At 30.9% G+C, this 13,475-nt stretch overlaps 5 protein-coding genes across 5 annotated transcripts; 4 read left to right on the forward strand and 1 right to left on the reverse strand.

Annotated features, from left to right (window-relative positions):
• Positions 1-2,191: 2,191 nt before the first annotated feature.
• On the forward strand, positions 2,192-3,233 carry LOC112681535. The gene is made up of 3 exons (XM_025551782.1): positions 2,192-2,238; positions 2,570-2,729; positions 2,799-3,233. The coding sequence occupies exons 1-3, from the start codon at positions 2,192-2,194 to the stop codon at positions 3,048-3,050; spliced, it is 459 nt and encodes a 152-aa protein (XP_025407567.1). The 3' UTR covers positions 3,051-3,233.
• Positions 3,234-3,544: 311 nt separating this feature from the next.
• LOC112681539 (zinc finger MYM-type protein 1-like) lies at positions 3,545-5,009 on the forward strand. The gene is made up of 5 exons (XM_025551786.1): positions 3,545-3,658; positions 3,747-3,945; positions 4,032-4,353; positions 4,449-4,701; positions 4,795-5,009. Exons 2-4 carry the CDS (start codon positions 3,767-3,769, stop codon positions 4,587-4,589), a joined length of 642 nt encoding a protein of 213 aa, XP_025407571.1. The 5' UTR covers positions 3,545-3,658; positions 3,747-3,766; the 3' UTR covers positions 4,590-4,701; positions 4,795-5,009.
• A 139-nt stretch (positions 5,010-5,148) lies between these two features.
• Positions 5,149-5,851, forward strand: LOC112681538. The gene is made up of 2 exons (XM_025551785.1): positions 5,149-5,405; positions 5,466-5,851. The coding sequence occupies exons 1-2, from the start codon at positions 5,289-5,291 to the stop codon at positions 5,820-5,822; spliced, it is 474 nt and encodes a 157-aa protein (XP_025407570.1). The 5' UTR covers positions 5,149-5,288; the 3' UTR covers positions 5,823-5,851.
• A 1,947-nt stretch (positions 5,852-7,798) lies between these two features.
• LOC112681536 lies at positions 7,799-8,594 on the forward strand. Its single transcript, XM_025551783.1, has 3 exons — positions 7,799-8,170; positions 8,290-8,509; positions 8,581-8,594. Exons 1-3 carry the CDS (start codon positions 7,799-7,801, stop codon positions 8,592-8,594), a joined length of 606 nt encoding a protein of 201 aa, XP_025407568.1.
• A 2,783-nt stretch (positions 8,595-11,377) lies between these two features.
• Positions 11,378-11,991, reverse strand: LOC112681537. The gene is made up of 2 exons (XM_025551784.1): positions 11,486-11,991; positions 11,378-11,427 (listed from the first exon to the last, which is right to left on the reverse strand). The coding sequence occupies exons 1-2, from the start codon at positions 11,928-11,930 to the stop codon at positions 11,378-11,380; spliced, it is 495 nt and encodes a 164-aa protein (XP_025407569.1). The 5' UTR covers positions 11,931-11,991.
• Between the last annotated feature and the right edge of the window lie 1,484 nt (positions 11,992-13,475).

A 13,475-nucleotide genomic window follows, 5' to 3' on the forward strand; every position in this document is an offset into this window, starting at 1 on the left:
AAGGGGGGGGGGTCTCTGTGGTCGAATCGGTCTGGTGCAATGACCACAGAGTTCACACAAAATCGGAAAAAGACCTTACTAACTAAACACTCAAATCACAACTTAAAATACGTGACGACTTTGGTAACTGCAATGGTAACTGGTAACTCTCGAAGGCCGTGGTGGCCTCACACACCACCCAGTGGCTGGCGGACTTACGCAGAGGTGAAGGCGGACACTACCGAAGTGTTTCGACGATGACCAAAATATTGACTGGTCTCACACAATGGAGACACGACGAAAAGGTGACAAAACAAAAGGTGACACGTACTAATAATATTTAAATAACTCACGCAACGCAGATCTGGTTATGGTAATGTTTTGATTTATTTATTATGATTTTTCACTAATAATAATAATAATAATACTAATAAACGTCCGCATTAATTGCGCGGCGATAAAAGTTCGCGACAACCAGTGGCGCAAATAGGGGGGGGGCTTGGGGGTGCTTAGCCCCCCCAAAATCACTCAAAGCCCCCTCAAAAAATAATAATATAATATATATTAAATGTTATTGTTCTTAATAAGTCGTTTTTACCGGTTTTTTTAAAATTTTTTTACTTTTTTACTAAACATTTTTTCTTAACACTAATAAGAAAATTGCTTTTATAAAATAAAATAATATTACAATCGGGATTACAATAAACAATAATACTAATAGACAGAACTACAGAAGTTTTAATGTATTGTATAATAATGTCTAAATAATATTATATAGTTAGTACTAAATTACTTATTCCCCCACTAGCTACAGACCAATCAGTCTACTACCAACATTATCCAAACTGTACGAAAGAATATTGCTGAATAGGATAAAACCCTACCTTCACGTTATCCCGAAACATCAATTCGGATTTAAAACCAAACACTCCACATGCCACCAAATCCAACGCATATCCGAAATAATTGTACATGGTTTCGAAAAAAAACAATATACCACAGCAGCATTCTTAGACCTAACCCAAGCCTTTGATAAGGTCTGGCACAGTGGGCTTGAACAAAAATTAAAAATATTAAAATTCCCCGAATACCTACTCAAAACTATCAAATCCTTCATATCCAACAGATCTTTCAAAGTAAGAGTGGAAACAGACTTCTCACAACTACACCAAATCAAAGCTGGAGTCCCCCAAGGATCTGTTCTTGGACCAACCCTATTTAATATTTACTGCTACGACATCCCAATCCCTCTCAACTCTCAATTAGCAATGTTTGCGGACGACACGACAATTCTCACCCAAGACAGTTCCTTAGAGTTAGCAATTCAAAATCTACAATCCTCATTAAATGAAATAATCACCTGGTTCAAAAAATGGAAGTTGAATCTAAACCCAACTAAAAGTGAGGTTAAAATATTCACCCTTAAAAGATATACCAACCCCAAAAACATTTACATAAATAACCATGTCATTCAATGAAATAACAAAGACGACGCAGTCAAATACCTAGGTGTCCACCTAGATGAAAAACTTACTTGGAACATTCACATAAACAAAAAACTCGTACAGGGCTACACAAGGATGAGAATTCTTTACCCTCTAGTCAACTATAGATCAACGCTACAACTTAAGTCATCACTCCTCCTATATACCTCAATAATCAGACCACTTATAATGTATGCCTGCCCTGTCTGGGCAGCAGCCTCAAACACTAAAATTAAAAAAATCCAAACTCTCCAAAACAAATTCCTTAGAATTTGTCTTAAAGCACCTTGGTATATGAGGAATCGTCAAATATACAATGATACAGGAATATCCCCAATAAATATCTGGATTAAAACCCAACTAAAAAACTTCCCCACCAAACTGAAAGACTCGGACGGAGCCCGCCATTACCAACTAGGAAAGAAAACCCAAAATAGGCGACTGCGACCCCGACTACCTCAAGACATTCTCATATCAGACACCGAAGAGCCCTCATCAGAAGACGAAGAATAACCAACAAATAATGTCAAGCTTAACTATTGACTATTATCATTATAACTATATACCACCTATATACCATTGTAATCACTAACATAAATGTAAAATATTAAATTTCAACTGTTAATGTAATATAACGTACCGTACTTGTAATAGCACCTAAAATGCTGAAACATTTTAAAATAATAAATAAAAAAAAAAAAAAAAAATTACTTATTATTAAATAAAATATGAACGGTACAACGATAGTGACTGTGATGTTTGATAAATTAGTCACGTAGGCCAATGATTGGGAAAACCAAAAACATTTTTAAATAGCTCCAAACGAATATTATACTGGTTTGTTCGTGTATCATGTTCATACTTATTAGTGATTACCGGCACAGTCGGCACACAGACAGTTAAATTGACCATTTCACATTTCAATCTAACCATTTCACCTTTCAGTATTTCACAAAAGCACGTTTAAAATTTATAAACAAATTAATTACAATAATTTAAACAAATAATTGTTGTTTCAAACGAATTACTTATATTAGTTATAATCGTATATAAATTTAAATTCGTTAAAAAAATAAAATGTTTAGTATTTTTAATAAAAAAAAAAGCTCTGATGATGATCAACTAAATGTGCCGGAATATACGCCTACGCCTTCGTCTGCAGTAAATACTGAAAGTATAATTGCAGAAGAAAATGAATTAAATGATATTGATAATGAACTTGATTTGGGTAATTTAAATTCAGGATCGCGTCAGCCAATATTAAAGGTAAGTAGATTTTTAATTGAAATGTATATTAATATAATATAAATAATATTTTCAAAAATGTTTAAAAAGGAGTATCCTAAGACAAAATTTGGAAGTCAAAATCGAGGATTTACACCTTCTTACTTTAGTGAGTTTAATTGGCTTGAATATAGTGTTAGAAAAGATAGCGTGTTTTGTTTTCCATGCCGTATTTTTGGAACTGCTCATCTAACGGAAAATACATTTACTGTAATAGGATTTAAGAACTGGAAAAAAGTAAGTTTCACAACTATTCTTATTAAGATTCTAATTAGTCTAAAGTTGAAGTACCTATGTATTTAAAACATAAAAAATAACTTTTTTTTGTTTTTCTCGCCGCATTTGAATGTTTTTGGGAATTTTCACTTTTCACCTCTTCAAGGTACCTCCGATATCAGACTTGCTACCGAAAACACATCATGGGGTTCAAAATTGAAGAATTATTTTGAATAGTTATAGTGTACACAGGCACAAAAAAAAAAAAAACTCATCATAGTAAAATCAATACATTCTTCACTTTGTCCAGAATCTAAAATAAAATGAAAACTTAATTATGTACCTACTATGTAAAATTATAGGCATAATTTTATTATAATAATTTCTATATATTTAACACAATATTTTATCTTATCGTCTATAGCTTTGTGGATCAAGAGATTCAAAGACCAAAAAATCAAAACTAAGTTTGCACGCTTCAACAATTAATCACATTAATTGTATGTCAAGATGGTTAGAATATAAAAATTCTTTAAAACAAGGTAGTATCATCTCCAAATTATCAACAGCCTAAAAGGAGCACATTGACAAAAATCGGCAGTATATTAAATGTTTAATTGACATTGTTATATTTCTTGGGCGGCAGGGACTTCCATTTAGGGGTCATCGTGAAAATGAAGATGCTTTAAATAAAGGTAAGGATAAATAAATAATATTCTTCGTGATTTTAATGATTTGTGTTCCTTTAAAAATTAAGTATAATATTTTAATTTCTTATTTAAGGTAATTTTAAAGAGCTGTGCATGTTGTTTTCAAAACATCATATTGAGTTTGAGAAAAAATATATTTTCAACTCAACTAACCATACTAGCTGGGCCATTCAAAATGATTTAATAAATATTTGTACTTCATATGTGAGAGATAATATTGTTTCTGAAGTTAAAAAGTGTGGCATGTTTTCCATTTCATGTGATGAATCCAGGTAAGTAAAAATAAATATTTTTAAGAATGATGCTTAGTTATTTTGTAACAGTTCAAAATAATAAATAGCAATGTGTTTGAATACAGATCTCATAAAGAAGAGCAAATGTCCATCTGTATCCGTTATACAAACAATTTAGAGGTGAAAGAACGTTTTTTAGGATTTGTTGATGTATCATATAGACAAAATGCTGATGCATTATATTCATCTATTATCGACTTTTTACGTTTTTGTAATTTATCTGATATTCCAATTGTTGGCCAGTCTTTTGACGGAGCAAATGTAATGTCTGGTCAGAAAGGAGGTGTCCAAACTAAACTTAAGCAAATTTATCCATATGCTATATACATTCATTGTATGGCACACAAATTAAATTTAGTGATTGTGGACACATGCAAATATTTGAAGGTAATCCAATTATTTATTATTTCTTTGAATAATATTTTATTACTTAGTACCAATTAATAATTTATAATAATTAAAATCGTATTTTGTTTAATTAGTATCTTAGAAAATTATTTAATGGACTAGAAGCGATATACGTACATTTCTCATATCCTTCAAAAAATAAAAAATTCAATGAAATTCAAAATCTACTTGGGTTGAAAAAAAAATCATTAGTTCAGTTAAGTGAAACAAGATAGGCCTGTCGTTTTAAAAGTTGCAGCTCAGTCATACAAAATTATGGTGTATTAATTCAGTCTTTAAAAGAGGAAATTGATGCTCAAAAAAATAAAGATGTCGCTGAAGCAATTGGTATGATTTATGTAGATTCATATAATTTAATGGCAACTATATTTTATTTTATTATTCAGTGAAAAATATTGAATTTAAATTGTTTTGTTTTAGGTATTATTTCAACAATTAAGTCTGTTGATTTTGTAATATATTTATTCATATTAAAGGAAGTCTTACAAATTATTCATATACTATCAAATCATCTACAATCAAAATCAGCAACCCTGGGTAATTCTAAATCTTTAATAACTGGAGTAATTACAACTTTACAAGAACATCGTGATTCTGAACAACATTATAATACACTTTGGAATGAAATGCTTGAATTTAGCATTAAACATGACATTTCTCTTGAAATTCCTTTGCAATGTAAGAAAAAATATAAAAATACTGAATTTGTAATTTATAATTATTTATTTATTTGGTTATAGCAAATAAATAAATAATTATAAAAAGAAAAGAAAAGATTACGAAAAGAGCCATCTCAACTCAAAGATTTTGTTTGTTTGTCAACAACTAGTGCTAGTGATGATCATACTGCAGATATTGTAGAAACAAAAAAAAAATATTGGAAAAAAAAAGCTTATTATAGTGTATTAGATACAATGATAAATATTTTAAAAACAAGATTTTCTGAAGAAAGCCTTCAAGTAGCCTCATCAGTAGATAATTTACTAAAATTGAAATTTGAAAGTTCTTCATTTTTAATTGATCATTACAAGGTACATGTAAAATACATTATTATTTTTCAAGCATTTAACTAATGTTTAATATTTGTTTAGGATTTATTTGGAATTTGTAATCAGTCACTGATGTCTGAAATGTCTGTTTTAAAAAACATTCTGGGTGAAAACTCTAGTTTAGAGGAAATAAAACAACATTTGATATTATATGATGGTAAAGTATTTCCAAATTTTTGTAAGATGTTTCAAGTAGCTATTACTCTTCCCGTAAGTACAGCGATCTGTGAGAGATCATTTTCTACTATGCGGCGTATTAAAACATGGTTGCGTACTTGTATGAATCAAGATAGGTTCAGCAATTTAAGTATTATGAATATAGAAAAAGACATTCCTATCAATAATGAAGACATATTAACTATTTTTGAAAAAACCGAGAGACGGATACAATTACATTAAATATCTATTTGATGATATTTAATGTTATATACCTATTATTATATATATATTTACATAAATGTACTATGTATAATACATATTTTAAAATTCAATAAATACAGATACCATTCTTAAAACTATGTACCTATAAATTATAATTTAAAAAAAAATGTGTTGGGGCTTGAGCCCCCCCTAAACATTTTTCCTATTTGCGCCACTGGCGACAACGAAGATTTAGTAGGTATATAAAAAGCGGTGTTGCCTAAATGACGTACGACAAATGAAATAATAAAAAAACTATATATGTTTTGTGTCCTAAATGAACGACAAAAATATCGACAAAAAAACAATGTGTTGCCTTAGTGGCGAACAGCGAACGACAGACAGAAGAAAAAATAGTAATAAATATAAAATACGTAATATAATAAAGGGCGTTGGCCGTTATGTAATAAGTAGAATAATTCACTAATCTGCATAATTCATTAACAAAGATAATACAAAATTAACGAGAGATAATAATAATAAATAAATAAGACAATAATCAACGAACACATACTAATTAAAATTCACACAGACGGAAGATTAGGAAGGAAGAAACAGATAAGGAAAAACGAGTCGCAGCGTTGTCGTGCACAATTGATTATCGCTCGACTCTGTACCGGTTGCCGGCTACATCCATCGGCGTAAACAGATGTCTTTCTGTAATAGTTATTTTTAATGTCACACTTTGAAATGTAGCCACACGATTCATATATTATGTGTGCTTGTGTTACCCTCTAATTAAATTAAAATTCCTTTCTATTCATACGAATACGAATATTATATTAATAATAATCATTTCCCGATTTCTATTATTTATGATTTATGTGGTCCCGCTTGTACTGTAAGAGTCGTAAGGACCTACATTCATGTATGTCCGCAACAACATCAATACAAATGGTAAGTTTAATTACAATTCATACATATTATTCTAATAAATACATGGTGTATATGTATTGCATCACTATTAAACATTTTTTTTAGTAGTGGTTTTACATTTTGATAGATATTATATAAGAAGAGATCTAAAATGATCATATAAAAATATATAGGTATTATTCAAAAACTCTTTAGCTTTTCAATGACATAATTTTTAACTGCGTCGAGTTGCGTCTGTGATTAGCATATCTGTTATTTTTCTTTAAATTTTGTTTGTTTAGCAATTATTATTTTCACATTTCAGTTATTGATGAAAATAAAAAAAATCGTATACAATGATTTGTTTGTATTCTTAAGAACAAAGGGGCCTTTGAATCCAAGAAGTGTGGTATCTAACCGATATTTACTACAATATATTAAACAAAATTAAATCAATAATTTCTAATTTCACAACCGTTTTAAGCAAACTTTGGATAAAAAGTTCACGAAATATAATTAGATTAAAGGAATCAAATGTTGATTGGCTAAAAAAACTATTTGTATTACCTCCTCGATCACCACCATCATCATTAAAAGTCGGCAGACCTCAAAAATTGTTTTCTGATTGTTCTGATCGAAATAAAAGACGTAAAATTCAACAACTCACGAAATCGTATACTTCTCCAGAAATATTATTTGCCGCCAAAAACAAATTACACATGTCAGGAAAAAGAGCAGCTTGTAGTATAGTCAACGAATCACTGTCCTCTCCAACTCGAGCATCAAAAATTAAAAAATCATACATGGCTTCACTATCAATTGATGATGCCATCATGCCATATTCTTTTGACGAAGCATTGGCATTTTTTATTGAAAACAAACTTACAAAACAACAATATATAAATATTCGGAAATCTGCTAAGGAACGTAGAGCAAATATATACCAGAGTTATGATACTGTTTTAACAGCAAAAAAAAAATGCTATCCGGAAAATATTCATGTTACAGAATCTTATTTTAAAATTGAATTACAACACCTCCTTGATCATACAATAACAAGATTATTTTTAATTTCTGATATACCATCTGTAGATTTAACGATGAACAACTTTGAATTATTATGTAAATGGGGATGTGATGGAAGCAGTAGTCAAGCTCGTTACAAGCAAATTACGTCTAGTAATTTCAATGATTCCGATATTTTTATGTTTTCACTAGTGCCATTACAGCTAAGGTGTACAAAGATTAACAATCCTAAAACGATATTGTTATGGAAAAATCCTCGTCCATCTTCAACTCGTTACGGTCGTCCAATAAAATTTGAATATAAAAAGAAAACTATTGAGTCGACATTAGAAGAGGTAAATGCTGTCGAAGAAGAAATTAAGTCATTGATTCCAACTTTAGTTTTTAAAAATAATATTGAAATTCGTGTTAAAAGCACATTAATGTTCACTATGGTAGACGGAAAAGTAAGTTTCACAAAGTTTTATCACAATTATTAAATATAATATTTTAAATTTCAAATAAGTCAATGAATAAAGATGCAATATTACCAAAATGAAAAATTTATTTTTAAACTTAATTTTAGATTTGCAATACAATGACTGGTTCATCAAGCCAAAAGTGCTATATTTGTAAGTGTTCTCCAAAATACATGAATGATATAACCAGGGCGAAAAATTTAAGTGTACAGCCTGAGCATTTAAAATTTGGACTCTCAACGCTTCATGCGTACATACGATTTTTTGAATGCTTAATACAGATTTCATATAGATTGGAGTTCAAAAAATGGCAGATTAGTACAATAAGTAATGACTTTTTACTATAATTTATAAATAATATGTTCAATAACTTCCAACTTTCTTATTTGTTGATACAGGTTCGGACATCTGATGATAAAGTTATTTTTGAAAAAAGAAAAAAATACATTCAAGATCGATTTCGAACGTAACCACCGTTACCTATCTAGGCATCACGTTAGACACAAAACTACGTTGGAAACCTCACATCTCTTCGCTTTCTACAATCACATCCCGTTGGGCTAATTTTCTCAGGACTATATCTAGCACGTGGTGGGGTTCTCATCCTACCTGTTTGTTATCCATCTATCGCTCTATCATTCGTTCTAAATTAGACTATGGTTGCTTTCTCTTCAATTCGGCTACTCACTCCAACTGGAAAAAAATAAATACACTCCAAACGTCTTGTCTTAGAACTACAAGGTGCGGCAGAAAGAACTCCCTAGTTTGATAAGGCCTTAGTTTGGGCTTGGGTGGAGGTACATTAGTGATATTTATATAGATAGAAAGCCTTATCGATGCCGTTTTTATTATTTATCATGGCTTGGTCGGGAGAGCATCGTGCGTTTGTTGTCGAAGAATTTATTAATAATGGCGGTTCACCTATAACGACCCAGCGTGCGTTTCGTATTCGGTTCGCGCTCAATCGCCATGATCCCGTTCCCGATAGCAAAACAATACACAATTGGGTAAAAAGTTTTAGGCAAACAAGTTCTGCACTAAAAAGAAAGTCGACGGGCCGACCTCGGACTGCAACAGGACTGGAAAATGTTGCTGCTGTGAGAACTTCAATCGAACAATCTCCGCGGCGTTCTGCAAGGAAACACGCGGCTGCTTTACACTTATCCGATCGCAGTGTCCGGAGAATTCTGCATCAAAAACTTAAAATGCACCCCTACAAAATTATGGTCACTCAAAAACTTTTCCCGAGAGATTTTGAAACCTGTACAACATTGTGTCGGGATCTTCTTCGGAATATTCCCCGAACAGATGTATTGCTTTTTACGGACGAGGCACATTTTCACCTTTCAGGTACGGTAAATAAACAAAACTTTCGATATTGGTCCAAACACAATCCTCAAGAACTTCACCAGCAACCACTCTATAGTCCAAAGGTTACTGTTTGGTGTGCCATTTTCGCATCCGGTGTGTGGAGTCCATACTTCTTTGAAGAAGATGGTGCTACTGTAACAGTGACCTCTAATCGCTATTGTAATATGCTTGAACATTTTCTTTGGCTAAAATTGAACGACTTTTTTCATGAGTATGGATAACAAAATGTATGGTTTCATCAAGATGGTGCAACAGCGTACACAGCTCATCGTTCACTCAGCATTCTGCGAGAAATGTTTCCTGGGCATATCGTCTCATTGCAAGGTGACAATAGATGGCCGCCACGTTCACCAGATTTGAACCCATGTGATTTTTTTCTCTGGGGATATCTAAAAGCCCAAGTGTACCAACATCGTCCACAAACTTTGGAAGCTCTGAAGGAAGTAATAACCCAGGAAATTTCTGCTATCCCGCCCGAAATGACCCGTAGAGTTATAGAAAATTACCGAGAAAGGCTCAATCAGTGTATCCAAAATGAGGGCGGCCATTTAAATGATATTATTTTTAAAAATAATTAATAAAAAATGGCATTATATGTACGATTTATAAATGCATTTTTTTTTTTTGATATTTGACTTTGTTTAGTTTTTATTAGTTTTCTTAATCAAGAAGTTTTTTTTGCCGCACCCTGTATAACACAAAATAATGTAATTTTATAGTACAACAAATTAGATACAACACATTTTGATACGGCTGACGGGGGGGGGGGCTACCCCCCCCTGGATCCGCACCTGCAATAGTGTACCAATAGTGAAATACAGTGCACCTAAATCTATGAATATTATATGTCATAGACTTATAACATAATATAGTTATACATCATAAATCATTACATTATGTAATTATAAATTGACATTTTGTACAACTTGAATATTATAATGTAAGGGGATATTTTGATCGGCGTCGATGGCCAAAAAAAATAAAAACAAGATCGTTTGAAAATACAACACTTTTATTAACTTTTTTGGCATCCCCGCGAGTACACAGCAACGGAGGTCGCCTCGTCGGAAAGCGTACTAATGTACAACTCGCTGGGCACGGGCGAATACCGGTCGTACTCGATCTTATCGATCGATAAGATCGATTGTCAGAAAACTTGTGACGATAAATATAATATACATCTTACAGTTCGGCCATCTTGACCTTTGTTCGTCTCGAACAATTTTTCTTTCTTAGTGACTTAAATTTAAACAATAATAATGACAATATTAACATCACAAAAATAACTGAAGAAAATGTATACATAAAAGGGAAAAGGGAAAAAAAAATATATATATATATATATATATATATATATATGAACAAACAAATAAACATATTAATATGCGACGTATCACGGAATACTATACAATGTTAAAATTGCATCAACTATAAATTAATAAATATTTAAAAATTATCTTATAAAATTATTCATATGATATGAAGTTTACATGCACATAGAATATAAATATAATAATCATGATAACTCGACTGGCATCTATACTTGTGGTGAATGTAAAAATGTGCCTAACAACGTAATAACCAGGGCTGTGAATTTAATGCACCAAAAAACTATTAAATATGCACTAAAAATGTCAAAATGTGCATGAAAATATGCACTAAAAAATATCAAAATATGCACTAAAAATATCAAAACATGCATAAAAATATGCTATTAAAATTTCGTAAAATATGTACTAATTTTTCAAAAATATACAAAAAAAAACAAAAATTATTTTTTTAAATACTAAATATAATTGTTAAAAATGTATGGGTATTACATGTTTATATAAATTTAAATTGATTGCGATCTTCATCATCGTCATTTACGGCATCTATATAAAAAAAAAAAATATATAAATATAAATATAAATTTATTATTTATTATTTTACCTCTAAAGTAATTATTGCATTGTACGATTAATGATTTTTTGAGATTTTCAAACTTGAAAGACCTCCTGTTTGGTGCCAATATATTCTTATATAAAGAAAACGATCGTTCTACATCTGCGGATGTTATTGGTGCAAACTTAAAATACGCCATGTCGCTACTGGTTAAATCTTCTGGTATATCCAAATCACCTACATTCTCTTCTTCGCCAGTTAATATTTTTGAAATATTACAAAAAATTTGAAATCCTTTGTTTTTGTTGAGAACTGTTTGTAATTTTTTATTAATATCAATTCCAGCGGTACCTGTTAATTGACTAAACTTTGATGAAATATCTTGTATGATTGCAATACCTTCAGATAAGAGTATACCTTGTTTTTGTAGACGCGTTATAGCTATGGGAAGACATGCAAAATTCGAATGTATAAAAGTCAAGTTTCCTTTCATTTGAGGAATTTTAAAATATTTTTGAGCATTTTTTATGGAAAGCGCATCATTCTCATCAAAACTTTCAATTATGTTTTTTACAGTTTGAAAGTTTTCGCTATAATATAATAAGGCAGAAATCTACGTACCCCAACGTGTCAGAATAGGTTCAGGAGGTAGTGATATATTTGGTGCATCAGTATGAAATTTTTGAACATGATAATGCGCCTTTTTGAATACTCGTTTAACATTTGCTACCAGTTTATCAACTTTTGGAAATTGAATACGTATTTGTTCAGCGACTCTATGTAATTCATGGGAAGTACAAGTTACGTGAACCATTTTTGGATACAACACTTTTAATGTATCACCAGCCTTCACCATATAAGGCGCAGCATTACTTAAAAACAGCAATACATCGTTTCGTCTTATTCCGTCAGGCCATAATAAATAAAGTGAATTTTCAAATAGGGAACATATTGTACTATGATTTGTTTTCTGTAATTATTCGAGGTTAAATAAAAAAAATTCACCTGGACGATCGAGGAGTAATGTACCGATAATAACTGAAGCAATAAAGCGGCCCTCGGCATCTGTTGTCTCATCTATTGAGACCCAAATTTTCTTTCCCGCTACTTTTTGTCTTATTTCGTTTAAAACTTCCTGGTAACAATGGTCAACATTAACTTTGCGTTATGTTGTTTGATCTGGAATATTTTGTCCAGTATATTTTATCAAAAATTGTTTGAAATATGTATTACTTAATTTAATGGGATGTTAGCACTAAGCATGGCTTTACATAAATCATTATTAAATGATGATTTAGATGACGAATCTTTTGAGATAAGTTGCTGAGTTTTTTTTTTGTTTTCTGTACGATTAACTCCTCTATGGTGTTATTCAGTGGCTATGTGTTGTGTTACAGAAAAACGTTTATCACTCGCAATTTTAATATTGCATACTGTACAAAATAAAATTTTACTGTCTGTTGTAAATATATTTCCAAATTCAGAAACGTAGTTTCTTAAACGGGTTGCAACCGATATTTTTTCTTTTGGCATTTTAAAATATACAGTACAACCAGAAATATAAATAAGGAGCTTTTAGGTACTGATTAGGCAATAAAATAATAAAATAAACAAAACAAAACTATAACACTCGAATTACGAACACACGCACATCACGGATCGGCGATCGTATCGAACTAATAGAAATAGGTATTATTTTTACAATTGTCCATCAGGCATCAAGTGCAATTTAATACAGGTAAATATTATTTTCCATTTATTTATATTTATAGACCACAACAATACAATAATAATACAGGTCTTGGACAATATTCGGCAAAATAAGAAAACAACTATTTATACCCGAATTTACGTGTAGTCAACCCAACTAAAAATAGAATAAAATGTTCAAAAATAATAAAATTTCTATTTTATATTTTAGACCAAATTGACCGAAAAAGTATAAATATTAAGAAAAAAGCATTAATACGAAAAAAGTATAAAAACATGCATTTATATGCCCTAACTAGTTAAATATGCAAAAATATGCACTATAAGA

The sequence above is a fragment of the Sipha flava genome, unplaced genomic scaffold (assembly GCF_003268045.1).
Source record: "Sipha flava isolate LNK unplaced genomic scaffold, YSA_version1 19251_pilon_pilon, whole genome shotgun sequence".
Lineage (NCBI taxonomy): Eukaryota > Metazoa > Arthropoda > Insecta > Hemiptera > Aphididae > Sipha > Sipha flava.